Genomic DNA, 26,935 nt, shown 5'->3' with positions numbered 1-26,935 from the left:
GGGCCGAGGCCTTTCTCTGATGTGGCCTCCTGGCTCTGAGATTCAGAGGTTTAGTGCCACTGCATGTGGAGGTTCCCCGCAGGCACAATGGATAGTATCCACTGAGACTTATCTAATTCCCTTTCCAACCTCTTTAATCCCGTGGCCATCACTCCATCCTCTGGTAGCGAATCCCGCATCGAAATCCCTCCCTGTGTAAAGTGGCATTTCCGCGTGTCCCTCCGGAACCCCCTGCCCATCAGCCCCTAATATTCCGGGAGAGGCAGAAACAGTGCAGGGTTCAAGGCCTGGCGCTCTCAGGAGGAACCCTGGCTCAGAGGAACAGCCTCCCAGAAGGTCCCAGGTTCAAGCCCCGGCATCTGCAGGTTGGAAAGGAAACCCACAAACTACAATGGGAAGACCCCATCCTGAAGCCCTGCAGAGCTTTGACCGGCCTAAGAAGGCGATCCTAACTTAGACAGATCCTCAATTTGGGAGACGAGGCGGCTCCAGGCACCAGGGGCGGGTCCGGCCACCTTCTGTAGGCAGAGCAGGTGCTCCATGCTGGCCCGTGCCCCCCCTTGCTCCCCTCCCTCTATTTCTTTGTCAAGCCCCCCCCCCAATTCTGCCCCTGGCTTAGGGCAGCCTGGAACAGCCGCTTGTGCCCCCTCCCTCGCGTGGCAGGCTGCCGCCTAATTAGTTTAGAGGGGAAACTTAATTGAATTAACTTTTTCACAACTCCCGCGGCCTGACAGTTGGGGCTCTCTTTCACCGGCCCGTGATCGAATTAGCTTGTTTAGCAAGCTGGCCTCCTCCTTCCAGGCCCGGCTGCACTCCTGGGCCTGTCGAGGCAACGGCTGCAGCTGGGGGGGGGGGGCAGCCGATGGGAGGGGACAGGCTTCCCTTTTGGCACCCCACCGGCCCCCTTGCGGAAGGGAGGGTCTCTTCCGACCAGGGTCTGTTTCCGGTACCCGAGCTGGAAGGCCCAGGTAAGCTGCCCCCTTCGGCACTCAGGTGTCAAGCAGCGCTTGGAAGGAGCACCTCCGCCAAGCCAGGCATGTCAGCAAAGCACAGAAGTAGGACCAGCTTGCAAGGAGAGTGGGGAGGGACCTCCAGGGGCATCTAGTCCAACCCCCTGCACTAGGCAGGACACTCACAACTACCTGCCCACCCACAGTGACCCCAATTTCATGCCCCAGTGGACGCCCCCCAACCCAAAACCTCCACAATTCAGCCTGAATCGCAGAATGACAGAGTTGGAAGGGACCTTCCTGTAGGAGGCTGGACTGGAAGGACCTGAACTGGTCTGACCCAGCTGGGCTCTCCGTGGGTTCTTCTGGAGAGGGTTTCCTTTGATGGGAAAGGCAAGCATGGCTTTTATTTAGTTGGGCAACGGCAGGTCACCCATCACTTGCTCTGTCGCTGCATCAGCTGCAGACCCAGGTCTGGATGCTGCCCCGGGATCCCCTGTGATGCTCAGGCTGCTCCTGCGGTTCACAATTTGTGTGCAAATGGGCCTGGTGAGATGCAAACACAGAGTGGGACTGGTCATCGAGTCAATGGTCATCTAGCCCAGCTGGCTGCTCAGTGCAGCTCCTTCCCAGCCCCCTCCCCCGTGACCCTGCTCCCTGCCCAGAGGAAGGCAAAGACCAAGGTGGCCTGGAGAGAAATTCTCCCCCCCCCAAAAGTGGCGACTGCCCTTGTCCTGGGCTTGTAGGAAGTGACCACGGGAGCTGAGCCTGGACTCATCCTGCCCTGCAAGTCAGACGCACGGATCGTTGCCCTGGCAGGTCTCCGGAGGTCAACTAGACTGGCCCTGTTCCTGTTCGCTGGCCAGATCTTTCAGACCCAAATAGCTCTTCCTGCGGACCCTGAGCAAAGAGCGGGGAGGTCCAATGGGGGGGGGGGCACTTGGAAAAAATCTCTCCATCCATTCTTACGTCCTCGCAGAAGGAGGCAGGTGAAATCCAGCACAGCCGGAACAGCACTGAAAAGTCGTCTGGCGGGGAGGAAAAATTAAGCCAAAGCAGTGAAGTCCATTTCCTTCCATACAGACAATCTCTGCTCGCCTTGAGCAGGGTGTTTGAGGCCCCTCTTATTCCGTCAGCTTAAATGCTGAAGACAGCCTGTCCCACAGCCTCTCCCTGGTAGCTGATGATTGGCTGACATTTTAAGAATTCGCTTATTGAAAGATTCAGGCGGGGGGGGGGCATGGGGGTCTGAAGCCGCAGAACCAGGGCTGGGTCCAGGGTCACCCGGAAGGCCCTCAAAGGGGAGCACACGGAAGTGTATACCCAGAACAAATCTCGGTTGGTCTTAAGGGGCTCCTGGACTCAAACTTCATTTTGTGTATTTATACTGAATGTTTTGTACTTCTTGAGGAACTCTTTCTCATCATTGTGTTTTGCAAGCTGGGGCAATTTGAAGGTTTGGATCTAGTTAGCCTATATGTAGGGCCAAATGTTTTATTGTAAACCACTCTGAGACCGTAGAAGAGAAGGGGCAGTATCATCAAAATGTGGAAAACACAAAATAAATATAAGACCAACTAAAGCATTGCAAAATTGTCAGTCATTACAAAGAACGAGGGTGGGAAGGATTCCAAGACGCCCGGAAAAGAGGAATTCTGCGGCCGACCAGCTCTCTGCCTCCTCTGTGACATTTTGGTATCTTTTCTTTGTCATTCAAATAGAGGAGGACCTTTCTTCATGGCCGGACCAGAGCGGCTGAGCAAACAAGAGAGGCGGTCAGTTAAACCTCTCCCCAGGGAGGGCACCTAGTTGGAGACCTGCTCCCCCCCCCCCGCCCCCCCCACCCCCCACTGATCAGTTTAACTTCCTCAGCTGTCTCCTTAAACAGCCTCTTTGACAATTAAGCTCAACAAAGCCGGAAGAGAACAGCGCAAATCTCGGCCCTTGGCGGAACAGTGGCAGCTCTCTGGCAGGCTCAAGGAGGCCAGAAGAACTTCCACAGCAAGGGCCTTGCAGGACCTCAGCTGCGGCACAGGAAGTTTTCAAGCCCACACCTTTGACAGCCCGGTGAGAAGGCCGAAGATGATGATGAAGATCTCATCCATTCAGTCGTGTCCAACCCTTGGCGATTCTATAGCAAGGTGGCCAGATTTAAACATCGGTAAAGTGGGACACCATTGACCGGGGGGGGGGGGAGGTGTGTCTTGATTTAAAATTTTGTCTATATGGAGCAACAAAAAGTTTCATAGAACGCATAGAACACAAAAAGAGTATTGTAATATATATATTTTTATTTCAACATAAGTATAATTTGCCAGGTGCCCCCAGATGTCCCTCCAAAAGTGGGACAATCTGGTCACTTTATTCTATAGGGAAGTCTTGGCCATGCGCCCCTGGCTCTGACTGCTTCTTTTAATTGGCTCATGGTCATCCCTGGGTCGGCCTTGATCGTGTCGAGCCAGCGGATCCTTTGGCGACCACGTTGCCTTTTGCCACTGACCATGCCGAATATTAATGATTTTCTAGCGCATTTGATCGCATGATGTGTCCAAAGTAAGTGAGCTTCAGCCATAATATCTTCCTTTCTAATGGCCTAGTTGATTTGCTCCTCTCTAAAACTATCTGGTTGGTAATTTTGGCTGTCCATCGGATTCGCAGCATTCGTCTCCAACACCATAATTTGAAAGCACCTATTCTCCTCCTGTCTTCCTTCTTCAGGGCCCAGCTTTCACATCCATAGGTTGAGAGCCAGTTTGGTGTCGTGGTTAGGAGTGCGGACTTCTAATCTGGCAAGCCGGGTTCGATTCTGCGCTCCCCCACATGCAGCCATCTGGGTGACCTTGGGCTCGCCACGGCACTGATAAGGCTGTTCTGACCGGGCAGTGATATCAGCGCTCTCTCAGCCTCACCCACCCCACAGGGTGTCTGTTGTGGGGAGAGGAATGGGAAGGCAATTGGAAGCCGCTTTGAGACTCCTTCCTGGCCTCTCCCCAGGGCTCTCCAGGATCTCCGGCAGAGACCTTTTTCATCCCCTCCTGCCTGGACCTTCTAACTGGAGATGCCAGAGATTGAAGACGGCCAGTGAGGGGGAGCTCCCCACCTCCTTAGGCAGCCCCTTCCCCTGCTGAACTAGACTCCTAGAATCCTAGAGTGGGAAGGGGCCATGCAGGCCATCTAGTCCACCCCCTGCTCAGTGCAGGATCAGCCTCAAGCGTCCAGGAGAAGGATCTGTCCAGCCGCTGCTTGAAGACGGCCAGTGAGGGGGAGCTCCCCACCTCCTGAGGAAGCCCATTCCACGGCTGAACTGGACTCCTACAATCCTAGAGTGGGAAGGGGCCATGCAGGCCATCTAGTCCACCCCCTGCTCAGTGCAGGATCAGCCTCAAGCGTCCAGGAGAAGGATCTGTCCAGCCGCTGCTTGAAGACGGCCAGTGAGGGGGAGCTCCCCACCTCCTTAGGCAGCCCATTCCATGGCTGAACTAGACTCCCAGAATCCTAGAGTGGGAAGGGGCCATGCAGGCCATCTAGTCCCACCCCCTGCTCAGTGCAGGATCAGCCTCCAGCATCCAGGAGAAGGATCTGTCCAGCCGCTGCTTGGAGACGGCCAGTGAGGGGGAGCTCCCCACCTCCTGAGGCAGCCCCTTCCACTGCTGAACTACACTCCTAGAATCCTAGAGTGGGAAGGGGCCATGCAGGCCATCTAGTCCACCCCCTGCTCAGTGCAGGATCAGCCTCCAGCATCCAGGAGAAGGATCTGTCCAGCCGCTGCTTGGAGACGGCCAGTGAGGGAGAGCTCCCCACCTCCTGAGGCAGCCCCTTCCACTGCTGAACTAGACTCCTAGAATCCTAGAGTGGGAAGGGGCCATGCAGGCCATCTAGTCCACCCCCTGCTCAGTGCAGGATCAGCCTCCAGCATCCAGGAGAAGGATCTGTCCAGCCGCTGCTTGGAGACGGCCAGTGAGGGAGAGCTCCCCACCTCCTTAGGCAGCCCCTTCCACTGCTGAACTAGACTCCTAGAATCCTAGAGTGGGAAGGGGCCATGCAGGCCATCTAGTCCCACCCCCTGCTCAGTGCAGGATCAGCCTCCAGCATCCAGGAGAAGGATCTGTCCAGCCGCTGCTTGGAGACGGCCAGTGAGGGAGAGCTCCCCACCTCCTGAGGCAGCCCCTTCCACTGCTGAACTAGACTCCTAGAATCCTAGAGTGGGAAGGGGCCATGCAGGCCATCTAGTCCACCCCCTGCTCAGTGCAGGATCAGCCTCCAGCATCCAGGAGAAGGATCTGTCCAGCCGCTGCTTGGAGACGGCCAGTGAGGGAGAGCTCCCCACCTCCTGAGGCAGCCCCTTCCACTGCTGAACTAGACTCCTAGAATCCTAGAGTGGGAAGGGGCCATGCAGGCCATCTAGTCCACCCCCTACTCAGTGCAGGATCAGCCTCCAGCATCCAGGAGAAGGATCTGTCCAGCCGCTGCTTGGAGACGGCCAGTGAGGGAGAGCTCCCCACCTCCTGAGGCAGCCCCTTCCACTGCTGAACTAGACTCCTAGAATCCTAGAGTGGGAAGGGGCCATGCAGGCCATCTAGTCCACCCCCTGCTCAGTGCAGGATCAGCCTCCAGCATCCAGGAGAAGGATCTGTCCAGCCGCTGCTTGGAGACGGCCAGTGAGGGAGAGCTCCCCACCTCCTGAGGCAGCCCCTTCCACTGCTGAACTAGACTCCTAGAATCCTAGAGTGGGAAGGGGCCATGCAGGCCATCTAGTCCACCCCCTGCTCAGTGCAGGATCAGCCTCCAGCATCCAGGAGAAGGATCTGTCCAGCCGCTGCTTGGAGACGGCCAGTGAGGGAGAGCTCCCCACCTCCTTAGGCAGCCCCTTCCACTGCTGAACTAGACTCCTAGAATCCTAGAGTGGGAAGGGGCCATGCAGGCCATCTAGCCCCACCCTCTGCTCAGTGCAGGATCAGCCTCCAGCATCCAGGAGAAGGATCTCTCCAGTCGCTGCTTGAAGACGGCCAGTGAGGGGGAGCTCCCCACCTCCTTAGGCAGCCCCTTCCACTGCTGAACTAGACTCCTAGAATCCTAGAGTGGGAAGGGGCCATGCAGGCCATCTAGTCCACCCCCTGCTCAGTGCAGGATCAGCCTCCAGCATCCAGGAGAAGGATCTGTCCAGCTGCTGCTTGAAGACGGCCAGTGAGGGGGAGCTCCCCACCTCCTTAGGCAGCCCCTTCCACTGCTGAACTACTCCTAGAATCCTAGAGTGGGAAGGGGCCATGCAGGCCATCTAGTCCACCCCCTGCTCAGTGCAGGATCAGCCTCCAGCATCCAGGAGAAGGATCTGTCCAGCCGCTGCTTGAAGACCGCCAGGGAGGGGGAGCTCCCCACCTCCTGAGGAAGCCCATTCGCCTTCAGGCTGCTCCTGGACTCTGGCTCGTTTGGGGACAGACTAACACGGCCAGGCATCTCAATCTGCTGGGAAGGCTGGCCCTTAGAGGGGGGCAGGGGGCTGTTCCTGGGGGCAGCAGAGGGAAGGCCTCGCAAGGAGGGGTTTAAATGACAGGCAGAGAGGAACCAAATGTAGAAAAAAACGCCACACAAATAAAGCATTTCAGCAGTGGGCTGGGCTGCCTTGAGGCGGCGAGCTCCCTGTCACCTGCCATCTTCCTGCCCCGTTTGGATGGGGGCTTGTCAGAGGCAATCTAGACTGATCCTTCTTTAAACAGGAGGTTGGACTGGATGGCCTCTGGTATCCCTTCCAACTCTGTGATTCTGTAAAGCAGAGACCTTGGGGAGGGGAGCCTTGCTATTTTACCCCCCTCCCCCATCTAGACCAGCCTGGCTCAGCTTTTTCATCATTGAGAAAATCCTTGAGGCTTCGAGAAACCCCAGAAGGGGAAGCATCATGCAGACTATGGCTGGGAAGCAGAGCTGTGGACACGCCCACCCGGGGCCCCTCCCCCTCATTGGCCATTTTGGAAGGGGGGGCAGGTCAACATGTCCATATATGTTCAAATCACCTGATAAGTGTTTATCAACTATCTGCCTACCTCTCTCTCTCTCCATTCATTCATCCGTTCATTTCCGGGGGGGGGGGGGATGTCCAGTGCTGGGCCTGGAGGGGGTGGGCAGGGGAGGGGCCATATTTGGTTTCTCAAGGGTAAAAAAGTTGAGAGAGGCCCGGTTGGGGTGGCGGAAGCTGGCTTGGGTGACTCCGGACTAACCACACGACCCAGAGGACCTTCACAAGGAGAACGATCAGGATGGGCATGGCCCTGACTTTGGCAAAGCACGACAGGCTGAAATTCTACCGGTGAATCCTTGATTGAGTAGGAGGTGCCAGAATGGGGAAGCTCTACGGGGGGGGGCGCTCTTTTCCAGCTAGGACAGCATTGAAAGGGGCAGGAGCCCCGGCTTCCCGCCCCCCCCTCCCTTTCGAAGTTGCCTCAGGCGGATTTGCTCCACTGAAAGTGCATGACAAAGGGCGCGCATTGCTAATTAGGCCCTTAAATCCTCTTTAGTGAAAGTGTTTGTCGTGAAAATGCCCTTAATCCCCCTCCCCCTCCCCCTTCTGATATGCCTGGAGCGGGGAGGGGGCTTTAAGATTCATTACTGCCCCCTCCGGACGGCTGATTTTAGGGCGTCTGGATCACCCAAAGGAAGAGCATTTCCAGAACCGACCCGAACTGCGGATCCTGTCCCTGAGACCCAGGAGGAGGGATCCGACGTCCTCTCTAGTCCCCGGGGTCAGAGAAACTAGGATCCGCCTAGCCTACCTCACAGGGGTGTTATGGGGACGGTCAAAAAGAAGGAGGCAGCCTCTTGGGGGTAGGAATGAAATAAACACGTTAGAAGCGGGCAGAGGGGATGGGGCCGGCAGCCAACCCCCCCCCCCGAAGAAGAACCCCCTTTCTGCAGACGGCTCCCCCTCCCTCCCTCCCTCTTAAGCGCAGCGCAGCGGGGGCTGCGGCCTGAGGGGTCGGGGGTGGGGGGGCGCAGGCGGGTTTCTGGGCAGCCTCCCTGTTCACCTTTCCCGTGGCAACTGCCCCCCCTTCCCCCCGATTAGGGTTTCTATGGGGAGTCTCTCTGGGGCTGCGGGAGCCCACTTCGGGGGGGGGAGGTTCCCCTGGGTGCCCCCGGAGATGCCCACGGCCTGTGATTCGCTTCCGGGTAGTCTTGGGGTTGGATTCGGACAGCCCGAAGCTTGAAATCTCCATGGGGTAGGGTTGCCAGCCTCCAGAGAAGGCCTGGAGATCTCCTGGAATTGCCGTTCGCTCCAGTTTGAGAGGGGGGCCCTGCTGGGACCCCTCCCTTCCCCAACTCTCCAGGAATCTCCCGCTCGAGCTGGAAGCCCTTGCCCAGCCCCCCTCCCCTACAGCGCTGAGCCGCGTCGCCCCCTTTGGCTTGGGCTTCTGCGCCGCAAGATGAATGGGGGCCCGGCAGGGCGGGGCGGAGGGGGGCTGAGGGGGTCCACCAGGCAGATGCCTTCCGTGACAGTGACCAAGATGGATCGGGATGGGAGCCCGAGGGGCCTTGATGGATGGGCAGCGCAGGGCAGAGGGCGAGCGATCGGAAATCCCTTTGCAACCTGGTCCCCCCCCCCGCCCTTTGAACTGGGGTGTCCGCCAGGGAAGCCCAGAACCCCAACCCGACCCCCCCCTTCCCGCGCAGCTGCCTTCTCTCACGCAGCCCCCCCCCCCGCACGGGAGCCAACATGCCCACTGGCCCTTGGCACCCCCCCCTCACTCCGGGCATCCTTCCGAGGGGCTGCCTTGCAGAAGCGTGCCCCCCCCCCATCCCAGGCCCAAGGGAGCCCGGAGGCTCTTTGGAGCAGCGGCCTTCTAGCGCTTTGCGGGAGCTCCCCTGAAGCTCAGTAAGGGGCGATTCCCCCCCCACACACACACACCCATCTGATGCCCGCAGATATACTACTTATAAACATGGAGGCTCTACTGGGCGGGTACGGCTGCTGGGCGAATTGCCCGCTGCTGCAGAGGCCTTGGCCCCTTTCTCTGCGGCCACCTTGTTCCTTGTGGGAGAGGATCGCGCGCAAGAATTCCACCTGTTGCGCCAAAATGTTTGGGTCTGCGGGCTGCGAATTTATGGGATCCCGCCTTTCTTCCCGGCTTTGCCCAAAAACAGCTGACTCTCTTCTCCTCTCTCCATTGGATTCGCACAACACTCCTGTGAGGCAGGCTGCCATTGATGCAGCAGAGCGGGGGATTCGAACCCAGGGCTCCTCCCGCCTGCCTTGGGTATGGGCTGACTCGCGAGGAAGGGGAGGGCGGAGGCCAGGTGGGGAGGGCCAAGGAGCGACGGGGTGGGGGTGGGGAATCCGGCTTTACTAACCCCGCCCTCGGGCTCTCCTTACCCCCCCTTACCCCCCCTGGACGGGTCTGAGCGGGAGGGGGCCGGGAGCCGCTGCAACTCGGGACCGGCCGTGGAAATTCGGCCCAGAAAGGGCGGAGGGGATTCCTTCCTCCCCCCCCCCGCGCCAGGCCTCTGCGCCCCGCCCCCGCCCCGTTCAGGCCCTTCCCACCTCCCGTCGGGAGCCGCGCGTATGTAGGGGGGATTGTGGGGCTCTCCGAGTGCAACCGAGCAGCATTGAAGGGGGCCACACCGGGACTGCTCCCCTCCTCCCAGCCCCACCCCCTCCAGAGCGGCCCCCGGGCGCGGCGGGATGCGCAGCCCTTGAGGTCTGGCGGGGCGGGAGCGCCGGGGGGGGGGAGCCCATCCTGGGGGCGGGAGCGCGGCAGCCAGGCTTCCGAGGGGTGCGACGGCTGGGAGGGGGGGGGTTGTGGGTTGTTTTCTACACCGCTTTTCTCTACCCGAAGGAGTCTCCAAGCGGCTTAAAACCTCTTGCCTTCCTCTCCCCACAACAGACACCCTGTGAGGGAGGTGGGGCTGGGAGAGCTCTGGGAGAACTGGGCCTGGCCCAAGGTCGAGCAGCTGGCTGCATGCGGAGGACGAGCGGGAATCACACCCGGCTCTCCAGGTTAGCTCCTCCCCACCACGCCCGGCTGTCGAAGGGCAGGAAAGAGGGGCCGGGAGGCGGACCCCCCCCCCCCCTGGCTGGGTCTCCCTTCCAGAGGCTGCCCAGGCGGCCACGCCCTAGACCAGCCCCGCCAGGACGGCCGCATCCTGCCCAGAGGCCGCGGCGGGGTGTGGGGTGGGGTGTGGAGGGCTCCAAATAGAGACCACCCCTCGCCTTGCGGATGCCGGGCGGCCCGAGTGGGCGAGGATTGCTGGGGCAGATCTGGACCTTGGCCGCCAATGGTCCTTGGCCCCATGGTTCTTGGCGGAGCCCCCGGGCTCCCCGGCACCCCTCGAGGCTGTGCCGCCAGGGAAACGGAGGCAGGGCGAGGGCTGCGGGAGAGACGCCCAAGAAGAGCCGAAGAAAAAACCGTCCAGCTTGGCCCCTTGGATCGGGCCCTCCGAGGGAGGAGGAGGAGGGGAGCAGCCGCGGCCAAGGGGGGGGAGACCAGTCTGGGGGGCGCCGAGCAAAGGGCAGATTCCCCACCACCACCCACCCCATATTCGTTCCCTCCAAATGGCCCGTTTCCCCCACACCGCGGGCATCTCCACGAGACTCCGCCGGACTTTGGAGCCTGTCCCTCGCGACAGCCCTGACAGGTCGGCCGCTCTCAGGACGCCCACCTGGCCGAGAGGGCGCGAGAGAGGAAACGGCCCAGCCGGCAAGGCCGCAAAGGAGCCGAGGAATTCGGCCCGCCTGAACCCCCCGAAGCGCCCGTCTCTTCGCAGCGCGGCAGGAGAGACTGTCGGGAAAGCAGCGGCGACGATTGTGGGGCAATAGACAGCCCCCCAGGCGCTCCAGCCCCGCGAGGTAGGCCAGACCTTTTCTCCTGCCCTCCCAGGATGTGGAGAGCCCTGCTTTTTTTTGGGGGGGGGGGCAGTCTGGACTGTGTTGCGATCGGGGAGGGGAGGCTGGGCGGCAGAGGCGCCCCTTCGCTCCCGGGGACCCCCCCCCCTTCCTTGCCACCGGCTCTCCCTGCCGCGGCGGGGTCTGAACCATCCCTGGGGGGGAGGGGGCCTCCAAGGCCGAGAGGGCTGCGGCGGCGCCCCGAGACCCGCCTCCCGCACGGCCCGCGAAGGGGTTAAGGCGGCGCGGGGTGGGCGGGGCCTGCGGGCGCCCCCTCCCCCCGCGCGCTCCTGCCCCCAATGGAGTGGGGAGACTTTGTCATGCAAAGGAGGCCTCCGCCTCGTCCCTCGCCCGGCCCGGCCGCCGCCAACTATATCTGCCGCCCGCCCCGTCGGCCCCGCGCAGGGCCGCCGCGTGTTCCAAATGGATTACTCCTACCTGAACTCCTACGACTCGTGCATGGCCGCCATGGAGGCCTCGGCCTACGCCGACTTCAGCTCGTGCAGCCAGGCCGGCGGCTTCCAGTACAGCCCCATCCGCGGCGGCTTCGGCGCCAACCCGGCCTGCCAGCCGCTGGGCAGCGCCAACTGCGCCCTGGGCGCCCTGCGCGACCACCAGCCCTCGCCCTACGCCACAGGTACGGCCGCCCCGCCAGGGCCACGGGGAAGGGGCGCCCCGCCACCGCCACCGCCCGCGGAAGGGCGCTCTAGGGGGGCGGGGGGGCTGGAGGGTCCGTGGGCGCCCGGGCTGCCCCCTCTGCTCTGGCGCTTTGGCGACGCGGCGGCCCCTTTATCCCCTTCCCCTTCGCACGGAGACGGGGCGGGGGGGGGGAGTCGGCGACCCACCAGGTACATAAACCAATTTTGCACAATGCGGTTATAAAGATATAAGATTTGCGCCTAATCGAGTTAGGGACGCCGAACCCCTCTGTTCACAGCCCAAACAAATTAATGGGTAATCAGGTTACGGCCAATGGAGGGATGAGATCAAGAAATCTAATTTGATATTTTTGCAGAAATGGCTGCTAGAAATAGCCTCTTTTGAGGGGCTTAATCTGGGGGGGAGCGCCGGGCGGGGGCGGCCAGAGATCGATCCCCGGTCGCGCGGGAAGCAACGCCCCCCAAACGCCTCTCTGGACCGCGGCGGCCGGGATCGCGCCCCATCCCGCCGGCCGAGGCGAGAAGCGGGTCCTCGTCCAGTTCAAGGCGGCGCGCGGGGAAAGGAGCCCAAAGCGCCTTTGAAACTGACCCGGCAAAGGCGCCGCGGAGAGAAACGAAAGACGGACGCCCGACCCGCCTCGCCCCCTCGGGCGGCGGCGGCAGCAGCATTGGGGGGGGGGGAGCATTTACACTAGCCCGGACGGGCCGCGCCGCCAGGGAGCCTTTCGCTTTGATGAGGGCCCCGAATTCGTTTTCCTCCCCCCCCCCCCGCCGCCCCCCCTTCTTCATGACCGCGAAAGAACCGGAGAGCCCCTCGGGACCGACCGAAGCCAGCAGAGAGGCTCCCCGCGCCGTCTGAGACTGACTTTCCAGGCGCGATTGGGATCGGGGCCCCGGGGGAAAGGACAGTCCCGATGCGAGTGAGGGGCTCTTCCCTCTCCCTCTCCCGCCCGCCCCCCCCCCCCCAGGGTCCGCCAACGAAATCTGAGCGAGCGGCTGGAGCTCCGACCGGGGCGCTCCCAAATGAAGTCAGGCGGGTCCTTGCAGGGTCCCAATCCCCCGAACCCTCTCGGGCGCTCCAGAGTCCGGGCTCGCTCTCCCCCGGTTTCCGACGCGTAAAGCTCCCCCGGCGTCGGCCCCTGCCCTTCATGCCTCGGCTTCCCACCTTCTCGGCCGCTGCCGGGGTGGGACGGACGGCGCGCCTGCCGCTGCCTGGAAGGGATGCCCAGCCGGGCGCCCCTCGACGCTCCCTCCGCCGCCCGCATCGGCTGGGCCAGGCGTGGAAGGGGCTGCGGCGACGGCTCGAAGGACGGAGGCCGGGATTCCAGAGACCTTCACCGCTGGCTTTCTATTCATGGGGATGCGCCCGGTTCCCCCCACCCAGCCACCCACTGGGCCGGCGGTGTCCGCGGGGATTGACTCCTAAGGAAGCCGCAGAAGCTTCCTTGCTGGTTTCGGAATGAATCGCCGCGAGCTGCTTGCGGCATCGGGACTCCGTCGGTCCCTTCTTTTCCGGGGCGAAGGAGACCCAGTTCGAATGGGCCGGCTGTCCCAAGCGCGCGGGCCGCTCTCGGCTTCCCCAGGGCGAGCGCACTCCGCGCCGGGCCGGCTCATTTGCCCGGGGTTGGGGGCCTTTTCGTTCCAGCTTCGAATCCGGATCGTGTTCAGAGCGTCGGAAGGGCCTCTTCAACGCCCCGGCTCCCCTCGGCGCCTCGGCCGGCAGCCATGTAGGGGTGGACCGGGGCAGGCGAGGGAGGCCGCCTTTCAGGGCTGACACGGGAGGCTGCGCTCAGACGAGCAGGTCTGCGCCCGACACGGGGACCGCGCCCACCGTCCGACTCCGGCCCGGCCCAAAGGGCTCCCCTGGCGGAGCGAACAGAACCGCGCGCGATCCCGCAACGGCCCTTTCCCTCCACGCGGCCTGCTGGCTCGCTCTCGCTCCCGGGCTGGCCGGCGGGGAATCCCAGAGGGCCCGGCCGCACCGCAGCCGCCGGGCCTGGGACCTTCGAGGAGCTGGCTGAGGCGCCCGGTCCCCCGGCCAGGGATCGACCCGGGCGGCGTCGGCTGCCGCGAGAAGCGGGAGCCGCAAAGCACTTCAGCCGCCGCTGTCGGAGTCGTCGGGGCCCGATCCGACTGCGGCCAAAGGGCCTCGAAGCCGCCCTCCCAGCGAGCCGGCTGCCCGGGGCGGGTCGCCTTGCAAGGAAAGCGTCTCCTCTGACGCCGACGGAGACGCCCGTGGAGACACTGGGTGTGTGTGTTACTCCTAGGTAAGCTTGCCTGGGATCGCAGCCTTCCCTTTAGCGGGAGACAGCCCTCGGAGGGCGACCCCCAGAGCGGTCCCTCCCGGGCCCCTGCGCAGAGCCCGGCCGGGGGAAAGCGCCTCCGCTCGCCTCTCTCCGCTCGCCTCCCCAGAAGAGCCGGCGCTCGTCAGGCCGGGGGAGCTCCGCAGGGTCTCGTCTGGGCGGCCCTCGGAGGGGAGACCCCGCGGACGTGCCGGGCTCGCTACGCAGGGCGACCTGCTCCCGGGTTGCTTTGGCCTGTCCTGGCCGGCCAGGGGGAAGAACTGGGCTGCGGCGGAGAATCAGGAGCCGTTTCGGAAGTCCGGAGCGCGTGGGGCTGCGTGGGGGGGGGGCAGCGCCCCTCAGGCCGAGGCCACGAAGGCGGGGCGGGCTCCCTCTCCCGGCGGGGGCTGCAGTCCCCTGCAGGAAAGCCCCGCGCCCCCGGCCGGGACTTGGCGCCCACGAGACGCCACGAGAAGCTGCGGGTCCCGCCTGCGCGCAGGGCCGTCGAGGGGGTCGCGCGGCTGCGGCTTCTGCTGCTCCGGCGGCCGGTGGGTGGGCGGAGGCCCCTCGGGAAGGAGCAGCCCGTCCATCCGTCCGTCCTCGGGAGAGACCGCGCAGTGGGGCGGGCGCGGAGGGGCGGCGGAGGCCGAGCAGGGGTCGCCTTCAGCTGCAGGCGGCGGAGCTCTGGGGCGCCCCCCCCCGGGAAGCCCCTCGCAGCCCCAGGCGCTGCGCACCTCTTCGGGCCCCTCCGCCCCCAGGGCTCGGTCCAGGCCGGCTCGAAGCGGGCCCCAGGCGAGGCAGGAGCTGTGCGCGCCCCCCGCCTGCCGCCTCCCCGCAGCCCGGAGCTCCGCCGCTGTGAGCGGGGGCGGCCGCCTTTCCCGGTTGCTTCTCGACGCCCGGCCGGGAGACTTCGGGACCGCCTCGCTCCGGGGGCTGCAAAGAGATGCCGGAAGATACACGCAGGCTGGACACGCGCTCCTGGGACGTGCGGACGGGCCTCCGTCGCGGGCAGTCTGGGCGACGCGTCCTGTGCAATCCGGATTAATCGCGCTAAAAAAGCGGGGAGGAAACAGGCGCCGGCTCCTCTCTGGACGCGGGATTGGGACCGGGAAGCAAGAACGCAGCGCGGATCCGGAGTGGATTTCGGGCGCGGAGCAGAGAGGCGCAGGGCTTTGTGCGCCCGGTTTGCCATGGGAATCGAGGGAAAGATCCCCTCGGGTCATTCCGGAGTCAGTCTGGATTGTCCGAAGGCAAAGTGCTGCTTCCCTCCCTGCCCCGCCTTCTTTCCTCCCCGCCCCATTCCTTCAGCCACCCGGGATTGTTCCTGGCAGGGGAAGGGGGGGGAGGCAAAAGGCAGGGGAGGGTCCGAGCTGGCAGGGGGGGCTTGACCTGCATCCAGAGCCCTGCCCCAGTTCATTGGGGCACTGGGGCTTCAATGGGGAATTCCTGTAGATGGGGGGAGGGGTCTGGACCCTAGGAAGGATGGGGTTTGGGAAAGGGGGGGTGACTTCAGGGGGTCGACTGCCCTAGAACTCGCTCTCTGAAGCTGCCGTTTTCTTCAGGGGTTCTGACCTCCATCATCTGGGGATGATGCAACGGGGGAGGGGGGTTCTCCAGGCCATCCCTGGAGGCTGGCAACCCCATCTGCCTCCTGGCTTTTCCTTCTCTCTTGGAATTCCTCCAGGCAGGTGCCTGGCCTTCTGAAGAGGGCTGGCGTGCCCCTTCCCTCCCTCCCCTTCCACAAATGCTCTCAGAATGGCGAAGCCCCCGACCTCTCCGGGGCATGCAGAAGGCAAAGAGCCCTTCACGTGCGGCTTGGCTCGCTGTCCCGAGGCACCTCATCCATACTCAAGCTCTTCCCCATTCATACCACCTGCTCCCCTGGGCCAGTCTGTGGCCCCTCTTGCTCCTTTATTTCTGAGATCCGAGGCCTGGCTTTGACTTCTGAGGCCTGTGGGAAGGGCCCGATGGAGGACTTATCTCACACCCCCTCCTGCCGGGGACTGAGCCTGGGACCTTCTGCATGCCCAAGAGAGGCTCTGCCCCTGAGCCCGGCCCCTCTCCAGGGTCCCAGCATCTCCTGCCTGCCTCTTTCATCCCAGGGTGTTTCTGCCCGCCAAGCCGATGCCTTGCCCAGAGCGGTCCTTTCTTGCTCCAGGGAGACACCAGCAAGTCGACGGAGGTTTTGTTGCCAGGGATCTTTATTTTTAGTTTTTATTTATTTATACCCCGCCACTCCCGAACCAGCTCATGGCAACTAACAGTAGATGAAATCCTCCTAAAAGAACAAAACCCCAAAAGTCAGTAACAAAAGAACCAGATAGATTGGCAACGGACTGAAAGCCCCACCCAAACTCCACTCACAGAGAACACGAAGGTCAAAAACGCCTCCAGAGGTTAGCAGGGGGGCAGCTAGACCTACTTGGGGCAGCTAGACGTCCATCTCACAGTCCCTGAGGAATTGTGGCAGCTCCCTCAGGGCCCTCAGCTCTCCCGGGAGCTCCTTCCACCAGGCTGCGGCTGGATGGGGAGCTTGGCCTGTTTAGCCTGGAGAGGAGACGACTGAGGGGGGGGGGTCTCATAGCCATCTTCAAGTACCTGAAAGGCTGCCATGTAGGATGGAGCAGAGTTGTTCTCTCTTGCCCCAGAGGGACACACCAGAATGAATGGGATGAAATTAATTCAAAAGAAATTCCGTCTAAACCTCCAGAAGAAGTTCCTGACAGTCAGAGCGGTTTCTCAGTGAAAAAGGCTTCCTCGGGAGGTGGTGGGTTCTCCATCTTTGGAGATTTTTACGCAGAGGCTGGAGAGCCATCTGACGGAGAGGCTGATTCTGTGAAGGCTCAAGGGGGTAGCAGGTGACAGTGGTGAGCGAGAGGGTGGTGAGTGTCCTGCATAGTGCAGGGGGTTGGACTAGATGACCCAGGAGGTCCCTTCCAACTCTATGATTCTGTGATTCTGACCCTCCCTGGCCTGACCCAGCAGGGCTCTTCTGAGGGTCTTCTCAGGGGACGGCCTCAGCCTCTCTGCCCTGTGGCTGGCCCTGCAGAGGAACTGGCTGGCCCCTGGGTGAGACGGGAGGCTGGACTGGAGGGACCCTCCCTGGGCTGACCCAGCAGGGCTCTTCTGAGGGTCTTCTCAGGGGAAGGCCTCGGCCTCTCTGCCCTGTGGCTGGCCCTGCAGAGAAACTGGCTGGCCCCTGGGTGAGACGGGAGGCTGGACTGGAGGGACCCTCCCTGGCCTGACCCAGCAGGGCTCTTCTGAGGGTCTTCTCATGGGAAGGCCTCGGCCTCTCTGCCCTGTGGCTGGCCCTGCAGAGAAACTGGCTGGCCCCTGGGTGAGACGGGAGGCTGGACTGGAGGGACCCTTCCTGGCCTGACCCAGCAGGGCTCTTCTGAGGGTCTTCTCAGGTGAAGGCCTCGGCCTCTCTGCCCTGTGGCTGGCCCTGCAGAGGAACTGGCTGGCCCCTGGGTGAGACGGGAGGCTGGACTGGAGGGACCCTCCCTGGTCTGACCCAGCAGGGCTCTTCTGAGGGTCTTCTCATGGGAAGGCCTCGGCCTCTCTGCCCTGTGGCTGGCCCTGCAGAGGAACTGGCTGGCCCCTGTGTGAGACGGGAGGCTGGACTGGAGGGACCCTCCCCAGTCTGACCCAGCAGGGCTCTTCTGAGGGTCTCCTCAGGGCAAATGCCCTCTTTCCTTGGGGCAATGTGTGTGTGTGGGGGGGACACCAATCCTTACCCTCCCCCCACTCCTGGAGCCAGGAATTTCCCTTCTTTTGCTAGATTCTGCCTTTCTCAACGTTTTTACCATTGAGAACACCCTCAACCATCCTGCAGGCTTAAAGAAACCCCAGGAGTGGCACGGTCATGCTAATTAGGGTTGGGGAGCAGAGCTATGGACCCCCCACTGGGGGCCCTCCCCTTCCCACCCCCTCCAAGGTCCATCATTGGCCATTTTGGCCGGGGGAGGCAGGTCCTATCACCTGATAAATGTTTATCATCAACTATCTGCCTACCCCCCCCCCCTCTCTCCATTCATCCATCCGTTCATTTCCGGGGGGGGAATGGCCAGTGATGGGCCCGGAGGGGGTGGGCAGGGGAGGGGTTTAAAGCTATCTAACATTAATCAACCCCCAGCCCTTTGGAGAACCGGCCAAGTCAGTCAAAGAAACCCTGTTGGAGAAAGCCTGAGCTTTGCCTTATCCGATCTCGGAAGCTAAGCAGGGCAGGTGCTTGGTCAGGAAACCAGTGAGGGAGACCACGGCCCACCCCCTCCGCCTCTGGCTTGCCTTGGGGGCCCCTTGCTGGGGTGGCCACCAGGGTGGGGTGCCTGCCTGGCCCTTCACCCATCTTGCTGAGCGGAGGAGATTGAGGGCCCCGAGGCCAAGCAGCTCCGGGAGTTTCCCAAAGGGCTCGATGGCCCTCCCTCCAATTCAGACGGGCTTTGGCATCCAGGCTGCTTTAGAAGCACAACTGGCAGAGGACTGTCCTTTAAGGCCGGACACGGTTGGAGATCCAGTGGTCACCGAATCAGTGGAGACCACTCTGTGCGAAGATCTCGGCTGGAATGCTGAGTTGGCGCTAGAGGAATGTCTCTTGCTGTTTTGGGCCTTCTCGGTCTGACCAGGCATAAAGAGCAGAAACTGCCAGGTGGGGAAAGGGCTGTAGAGCGTTCATAAAGGAAAACCCTGAGCAGGGCTGCTCAGACGCCTACTCAGGGTTTTCAGTGGGGTTTACTCCCATGAAAGCTTTCTTAGGATTGCAGTTGGAAGCAGCAGCAGCGCTGGTCTTTTATACCCCGCTTTTCACTAAACGAAGGCCCCCCCCCCCCAAGGAGCTTACAAACACCTTTCCCTTCTGTTCCCCACAACAGGCCCCCTGGGAGGCAGGTGGGACCGAGAGAGCCCCAAGAGAATTGCTCTGCAAGAACAGTTCTAAGAGAACTGTCATTAGCCCAAGGTCAGCCTGGTGCTCCAGATTAGAATCTTTACAGGAGGCTGCTGAATAAAGTCATCAAGATGCCAAGGAAATCCATCTCCTTATTGAATCCACAGCCTCCGGGAGCCTCCGTCTTGGTTCTGAACTGGTGGCTGAGGCAGAAAAGCAGAACCTGAGCCCAGGTAGAGACGGGGGCTACCTGGTCAGGAAAACTGATGGGCTTTGCATGGAATGGAACTGTCTATTGTTGTTGTTATTAGTATTAGTAGTATTATTCAATTTATTGCAGAGCAGATGGAGCTGCGTGGCAGTCATGGGGGGGGGAGCGTTCATAGACCCCCGACTTCCTCTTTCAAAAAGTGGGCTCTGTGTTCAAGAATGCCTCCTATCAGCTGCATCTGTTTCCCCAGCTCTCCCCTGACCCACTTAATCTATAATCCTTTATTGGCTTCAGGCTAGACTGTCATTCTTTTTCTTCTTTCTATTTATTCTTGAGGGGGCGATTGGAGGAGCAGGTTGTCCTCTCAGCCAATACGCTCCTGTCGGTGCCGCTGGATTTTGTGCATTGTTGATGTTTCCACCCTTGGGGCTTGGTGGCAGCAGTTTTGGCCATGTGGATAGTCAGTTGCTGGTTTCAAAGGTCTTCCTCTGTCTACTTCAGCCATTTTTTATTTGGTGCCAGTCGTTGGATCTTCCATTCAGTTGGGCTACTGCCACATGGTCTACGTAAGGCTGCCCTTGGAGACATCCATAAGCTCCAGCTTGTTCAGAATGTAGCTGCCCAACTGCGAGCCCCAGGGAGAAGGCACCACCCCTCACGTGTCCAAAAAAGGATCCTGGCAGGTGGCCAGTTTGTTTTGGAGTTCCGTTCAAAATGCCGGCAATTACTTCTAAAGTCCTAAAATGTCTCAGACAAGTGCTGCCAACTCCAGGTTGAGAAATTCCTGGAGGTTTGGGGATGGAGCCTGGGACGGGTGAAGTTTGGGAAGGGGCCTGAGAGGGTACAATACCATGAGATCAATCTTCCAAAGCAGCTTTTCTCTCTGGGGGAACTGATCTCTGTAACTTGGAGGCCAGTTGTCATACCTGGGGCACTCCAGTCCTCACCTGGAGACTGGCAAGCCTAGTCAAAGGGGGAGGGGGGCTAGCTTCCATATCTGCCCCCTCCAGATACTTTCCTACAAAAGACCCCTCCTCTTACCCAGTCCTCTCCTCACTTTGTTCCCCCCCAGTCCCCTACAAGTTTTTCTCCGATCCGTCCACCATCAATGAGAAAAGGAAGCAGCGCAGAATCCGGACCACCTTCACCAGCTCACAGCTGAAAGAACTGGAGAGGGTTTTTGCCGAGACTCACTACCCGGACATCTACACCCGGGAAGAGCTGGCCCTCAAGATAGACCTCACGGAAGCCAGAGTGCAGGTGAGTCAGAGAGAGGACCGCTCTCACCCACGGATCCAAACTCCTAGCCTCGTCTTAGAAATGAATGGTCCAGCTGGCCGGCTACTGACCAACCTGGCTGCATTCCCCAGATGAAAACGCAGATGGGCCAGGAGGGGCAGTCCTATAAATCTAATTATAAAATAAAATATGAAGCTCAGGACGGGAATTGTGCTCAGTGTGGCAAAACCAGTTCATGTGATGGGGGAGGGGAGTTGTGGCCTAGAATCACTGTGGGGGGAGTCCATAAACACCTAGTTTCTTTAAATGAAACCAGATATTCTGGGCCAGATGAACTGCATCCAAGGGTACTAAAAGGACTTGCAAATGTAATTTCTGAGCCTCTGTCCATTATTTGGGACCTTTCTTGAAGGTGAAATAGGAGAAGATTGGAGGCAGGCAAATGTTGTCCCCAACTTCAGGAAGGGGGAAAAGGAGGATCCGGGTAACTACCAACCCGTCAGCTTGATGTCTATAGTTGGCAAATTTTTAGATCAAATCATCAAACAGTCGGTCCTTGAGCAGCTAGAGCAGATGGCTGTAATTACTAAGAGTCAGCATGGTTTTCTCTAGAACAAGTCATGCCAAACTTACCTTATCTCTTTTTCTGAGAAAGTTACTACCTTGCTAGATCAGGGGAATGTTGTGAACATGGTTTACTTTGATTTCAGTAAGGCTTTCAGTAAGATTCCACATGATATTATTGTTGACAAGTTGGTAAAATGTAGCATGGATCTTATTATTGTTAGGTGGATTGAGAACTGGTTGACAGATCGCATCCAAGGGGTGCTTGTAAATGGTTCATCATCTTTTGGGAGAGGAGTGACAAGTGGAGTGCCTCAGGGATCTGTCCCGGGCCCTGTGTTGTTCAACATATTCATAAATGATTTGGATGAAGCAATAGAGGGGGTGCTTATTAAAATGGCAGATGATACTAAACTGGGAGGGGGAGAAAACACACCAGAAGATAGAATAAGGATACAAGATGATCTTGACAGGCTGGAAAACTGGGCTTAGAATGAAATTCAATAGTGATAAATGTCAAGTTCTTCATTTAGGTAGGAAAACTCAAATCAATCACTATAGGATGGGAGAGACCTGTCTTGGCAGTAGCATGTGTGAAAAGGATCTGGCGGTCTTAGTAGGCCAGAGAATGAACGAGTCAGCAGTGGGACTTGGTAGCTAAAAAGGCCAATGGGATTTTGGGCTGTAGTATAAGGAGTATCGTAGTAGCCTCTTGTGGTGCAGAGTGGTAAGGCAGCCGCCTGAAAGCTTTGCTCATGAGGTTGGGAGTTCGATCCCAGCAGCCGGCTCAAGGTTGACTCAGCCTTCCATCCTTCCGAGGTCGGTGAAATGAGTACCCAGCTTGCTGCTGGGGGGTAAACGGTAATGACTGGGGAAGGCACTGGCAAACCACCCCGTATTGAGTCTGCCATGAAAACGCTAGAGGGCGTCACCCCAAGGGTCAGACATGACTCGGTGCTTGCACAGGGGATACCTTTACCTTTATAAGGAGTATCGTGTCCAGATCACGGGAGGTGATGGTACTACATTGCTTCGCTCTGGTTAGACCTCACTTGGAGTCCTGTGTCCACTTTTGGGCACCACAACTGAAGAAAGAGGTAGAGAAACTGGAGCGTGTCCAGAGGAGGGCAACAAAGGTGGTGAGGGGTTTGGAGACCAAGGCGTATGAAGAAAGGTTGGGGGAGTTTAGTCTTTTTAGCATAGAGAGGAGACAACTGAGAGGGGATCTGATAACCATCTTCAAATTCTTGAAGGGTCATCATATAGAAGATGGAGCAGAGTTCATTTAAGTTGTCTTCTAAGCAGCCCTTCCCCCCCCCCCCGGGGAACTGATCTTTGTTGCTGGGAGGGGAGCTGCAATTCTGGGGGATCCCCAGGTCCCACCTGGAGGCTGGCATCCCTAGGATCACCTAAGTGGTCAGAATAGCCTCCCCGTTTCTCGTGTGGATGCTCTGGATGGTTCCTGGGAACTTCCCCCTCGTCCCCTGGCCCCGTCCTCAGTGCCTGCCTGCCTGCCTGCCTGCCTCCTTCTGACTCCCTCCTCTCCCTCCGCCCCAGGTCTGGTTCCAGAACCGCCGTGCCAAATTCCGCAAGCAAGAGCGGGCAGCGAATTCCAAGGGGCAGAACGGCAGCAACGGCGGGGGCTCCTCGGCCGGCAAGAAGCCCGACCCGCGCTCCTCCTCGGAAGACGACGAGTCCAAGGAGTCCAACTGCAGCCCGACCCCCGACAGCACCGCCTCGCTGGCCCCCGCCGGCGGCCTGAGCAGTCCCGGCAGCAGCCTCAGCCCCAGCCCTGGCAGCGGTCAAGGCCTGGGGCCAGGCCACCCCAGCCAGGCCATGAAGGCTCCCCTCTGGCCGGGCGTGAGCACCAGCAACGGGGCCCCCAACACGGCCGACCTCCTGAAGGCTTGGCAGCCGGCCGAAGCCATGCCGGGCCCCTTCTCCGGCGTCCTGTCCTCCTTCCACCGGAAGCCCAACCCCCTCAAGGCCAACCTCTTCTAACTGACCGCTCGGCCCGAGCAACGCAGACATTGCCGATTCCCTTGGGTGTCCCGCAAAAGATTGCCCCCCCCTGCGGGTGGCTGGTGGCTTCCCAGGGCCGGGGGGCACAGCCGCCTGGGGGGCTCGTCCCGAAAGAACACTCCGACCCCCAGGGACCCTCAGCCTCCGTCTCCTTCCTGCGTGTCGTCATTTCTAGGCTGTCCGACTGCATCGAACTTCACCCAACTCGCATCGTCTTCTCATGCGGGGCCTTGTCGGGAACGGGCCCAGTTACCCCAACACCGACTCTGAATCCCGTGTGGAAGAATCTCCCTCACACAACGGCTGCCTGCGAATTCTCCCGCCCGAATCCCTCTTCCTCCGTGATGGGTGCCAGAATTTGGCTCTTCGATAGCGCCCCGATTGCCCCAGAGGAGAACCAGCTTTGTCTCCCTGGTTGGTTTAGAGGTTGGCGGGAAGAGGCGAGGGCAGAAACTACGGAGAGGTTTCCAGGGAGGCCGCCGTCTTGAAACAGGGCTTTTTATGGCCTCCGGGGAAGAGGTCCTGCAGCTCCATCGATGTCTGCCTGCTGTGGGGCCCAGGAAAGGGGAAGGCGCTCGGCCCTCTGGGTCTGCAGTCCCAAAATCCACTTTCGGCGTCCCACCACCGGTCCCGGCCACACCCTCCAGCCACAATGGGGGCCGAAAAGAGGATATATCTGAAAAGGGTGGATTTCCAGCAGGGAGCCGAAGTCTGTGGAAAAGAAGCCACCGTGCTGACTTCTCCCGAGGCCGACCAGAAATCTGGAGGGTGGGTCACGGGGCTGATGCAGCGCAGGGGGCTTCAAGGAGGGGGCCTCGCATCTCGGCCTTCATGCTTGCCGACCGAATGGTGGACCGAACGTCCTTTCGTGTGAGCCCTGCTGATGTTGCCTCTTCTCCCTCTGAGGCCTTCCTTTGGCCTTCCTCAGCAGACCTTGGCTGCTGTTGCAGATCCAAGACGATTTCGCCTCCCCCAAGGCAAGGAGACCGAAGCAGCCACCATCCCCTGGGCCTGACCTCCCCTCCATTTTGGCAAGCCCCCTTTTGCCCCAACTCTGCGGCCTCAGAGGAGAAGTCCCCCACGACCGACCGAAGAACATCGATGCAGAGAGATTTGCCCAAAGGAGAACTTCCGTGGATTTCCAGGGACATCGCAGATGCAAAAGAGCCAGGGCCAAGCAGAGGGCCAACCTCTGAGGAGTGATGTCCAAATACCTTTTTGGGAGGGGGGGACTTCCTTGGTCACCACCCGCAGATGCCGGCCGGGGGAAAAGGGCCGAGAGCTTGTGGGATTTTGTTTCTCCATCTCTGCCTGGGTCTCCTCTGAAAGAAGCAGCCACCCTGTGTGTAGAACCACCAAAGCCAGCATCCCACTATCATGGCCACAAAGATTTTGGGAAGGGGCCCTGAAGGAGGAGGAGTGCTCAGGACAAACAACCGTGAGTCAGTCAAGGTCTCTCCCCTCCCTCAGGATGGTTGATCCCTTTGCATTGGATGCAGATGGAGCAGAATGGTCCCTTAGGTGTCCTACAACATGCACACCCACATATGCACACACACACACACACGTGTCTTTCTCACCACACAGTGCAGGAAGGCGTGAAGGCGTGTTGGGGGCCCTTTCTTGCCTGCCTGAAGAGGATCTCACCTGCACCTGGGCCCGCAGGTGTGTTACCACAGAGTAGCTGTCCCCTCTGGAAATGAAGCACGACCCCTGGGCAGCCCCTTAACATCTCACGACAATTAGGAGCTTTAATTGTGGGTCACTGTGCCCTTCCTGGGGGAGGTGGGCAATCAGCGTTGCTAGTCTTCGAGGTGCTGCAGGTTTGTATTCAGCCGATCGGCCGCGGAGGCCCACCTTCTTCCTCCCCCTCCCCGTAGTCCCTTGCAGTCAAGACCACCTCTGGGGTTGTGAGACCCATGAGCACAAACTGTTGGGGAGGGTGGGAGCCTGCAATCTTTTGCTGTGAGCTTGCACAAGGGGGAGATTCCACCACTTCCCTCTCCTACCTGCAGCCCCACAGATGCCAGAATGATCTTTCCAGGGTCCAAAAGGGATGGTGGGGACAGTGTGGAAGGGACTGGGGGGAGGGACCTGCACACCCTCTCATGGGGGCTGTTAGGCACCCACACAGCGCTCTCTCTCTCTCTCTCTCTGGCTCAACAAAACAAAATCAGAGTCCAGTCAGGTGCCTTTAAGACCTTTAAGACCAACAAAGATTTATTCAAGGCGTGAGCTTTCGAGTGCAAGCCCTCTTTAAGTATTTGAAAGGTTGTAACTTGGAGGAGGGCAGGAGGCTGTTTCTGCTGGCTGCAGCGGAGAGGACACGCAGTAATGGGTTTAAACTACAAGTATAACGATATAGGCTAGATATCAGGAAAAAGTTTTTCACAGTCAGAGTAGTTCAGCAGTGGAATAGGCTGCCTAAGGAGGTGGTGAGCTCCCCCTCACTGGCAGTCTTCAAGCAAAGGTTGGAGACACACTTTTCTTGGATGCTTTAGGATGCTTAGGGCTGATCCTGCGTTGAGCAGGGGGTGGGACTAGATGGCCTGTGTGGCCCCTTCCAACTCTAGGATTCTATGATTCTATGAAAGCTCCCGCCTTGAATAAATCTTTGTTGATCCTAAAGGTGCCCCTGGACTCTGATTTTTTTGTTGTTGTGCTGCTTCAGACCAGCAAGGTGACCCACTTGAGTCTCTCTCTGGCTGCTTCCCAAGCGCAAGGGGCATCTTCATAGGGGTCATTCCCAGGCCCAGAGAGATCTGGATTTGAGTCCTGGAGCTTCTTAGAGAGTTTGAGGGTGCAAACTTTTGAATGCCAGAACTGAAGTCAGACAAAGGGACCATTGACTGAATTGTCAAAGATTTTCATGGCCAAAGCCAACTGGCTGTGCGGCGTTTGGGGACTGTGCGGCCAGTGTGTCCTTGTAATTTCATCCCCTGGTGTTTTACTAGCAATCTTGGCTGGTCACTTTAGAGGTAGGACATGGCAAAAGGGGAATCTCTCCGGGCCACAGTGTGGCTTGTGTGAACAGTGGCTGGGCATTTCATTTTCTTCTTGGAGTGTGTGTATGTGTATACGCAATGTATCACTATCTCCTGGGGGGTGGACTGAATCTAAGATAAGACAGGAATGTGATGGGTTACACCCCACCCCCTGAAAAGTAGGTAAAACGCCCAGCAGCTGTTTACTCTCTTTGGCACACCGTCCTCCCTCTGGAGATCTTGGCCACAATTACGGGCCAAACATTCAGGGACTAAAACTGCCAGGCCCCGAAAACCCACAACAGGCAGGACTGTTGACTGGCAGAAGCTCATTCCCTGAAAATCTTACTAATCGCAAAGGAGCGACTGGATTCGAATCCAGCTCTTCCACCACAGACCAAGTGGGTGATCCTGTTGCCAGTCTGTGAGAGGCTGGAATTGATGGGCAGCTTTGCCTTCTAAGTATTTATGTTCCGAGTATGTTAAGGCAGAGATGCTGAGCTGGATCATCGGGATGGAGATTTTGGACAGCAGCAACATGCTAAAGGTGTCCCCCGCCTCCCCGCCCTTCAGCCGCATTTTCATTCTGAGCCCAGGTTCTGTTGGGGCCAAGCTGGCTGCGGTCATTGTAAACAAAGCCCCTGACCCCCCCACCCCCCCTCCTCCGGGTCGCCTCTCTTGGGTGGCTCAACCTGAACGGCCACCCTTCACTCCTTGTTTGGCTTGTTTGGTTTTTTTAAAAAGCGTTTCTGTAATTTATTGAATTCATTTGCAAAACATGTTAATCCAAATAAACTTAATTTATTGAAGCTCTCTCTGGCCTGTCCTTGAGGAGACCATAGCAGGACCGGCCTGGTCACACCATCTCCATCAATGCTCAGCTCCCCCTGCACAAGGAAGCTCTGAGCCGGCTACGGGGCAGCAAAGGGGCTGTGGGGGAAGGGACCCGTCTGGTCCGCTGGTGCCACTCGCACACTGCTTGTGACCAAGGAATCCCAACCAGGCTTAAGAGGCGCAGAAGGGGCACAGCCTGGAAGAAAGACTCCCCCTCTCTCTGAGGTGGAGGGGACAAGGTGCAAGTCCAGGAGCTCCCTACAGAACATGGGGGTTTCCAGGTTAGGGGCCTTCAAGAGTCAGATCTCCCTTCATCAGATGCAAGCATCAATGGGGAACCGGATCCCTTATACCAGGGATAGTCAAACTGTGGCCCTCCAGATGTCCATGGACTGCAATTCCCAGGAGCCCCTGCCAGCATTCGCTGGCAGGGGCTC

At 59.6% G+C, this 26,935-nt stretch overlaps 1 protein-coding gene across 1 annotated transcript; it reads left to right on the top strand.

Moving 5' to 3' along the window:
- Positions 1 to 11,165: 11,165 nt before the first annotated feature.
- On the top strand, positions 11,166 to 26,473 carry PHOX2A (paired like homeobox 2A). The gene is made up of 3 exons (XM_077341139.1): positions 11,166 to 11,455; positions 19,928 to 20,115; positions 22,216 to 26,473. Exons 1-3 carry the CDS (start codon positions 11,242 to 11,244, stop codon positions 22,657 to 22,659), a joined length of 846 nt encoding a protein of 281 aa, XP_077197254.1. The 5' UTR covers positions 11,166 to 11,241; the 3' UTR covers positions 22,660 to 26,473.
- The last annotated feature ends 462 nt before the right edge of the window (positions 26,474 to 26,935 follow it).

The sequence above is a fragment of the Paroedura picta genome, chromosome 6 (assembly GCF_049243985.1).
Source record: "Paroedura picta isolate Pp20150507F chromosome 6, Ppicta_v3.0, whole genome shotgun sequence".
NCBI classification, from domain to species: domain Eukaryota; kingdom Metazoa; phylum Chordata; class Lepidosauria; order Squamata; family Gekkonidae; genus Paroedura; species Paroedura picta.
Note: the sequence above shows the minus strand (reverse complement) of the source record. Positions and strands in the feature narration are given on the sequence as shown.

Excerpts from the sequence above, each read along its gene's own strand:
- PHOX2A (XM_077341139.1), top strand. The coding sequence starts at position 11,242 with ATGGATTACTCCTACCTGAACTCCTACGACTCGTGCATGGCCGCCATG. Across the intron at positions 11,456-19,927 it reads GCCCTCGCCCTACGCCACAG|TCCCCTACAAGTTTTTCTCC; the intron begins GTACGGCCGCCC and ends GTTCCCCCCCAG. Across the intron at positions 20,116-22,215 it reads TCACGGAAGCCAGAGTGCAG|GTCTGGTTCCAGAACCGCCG; the intron begins GTGAGTCAGAGA and ends CCTCCGCCCCAG.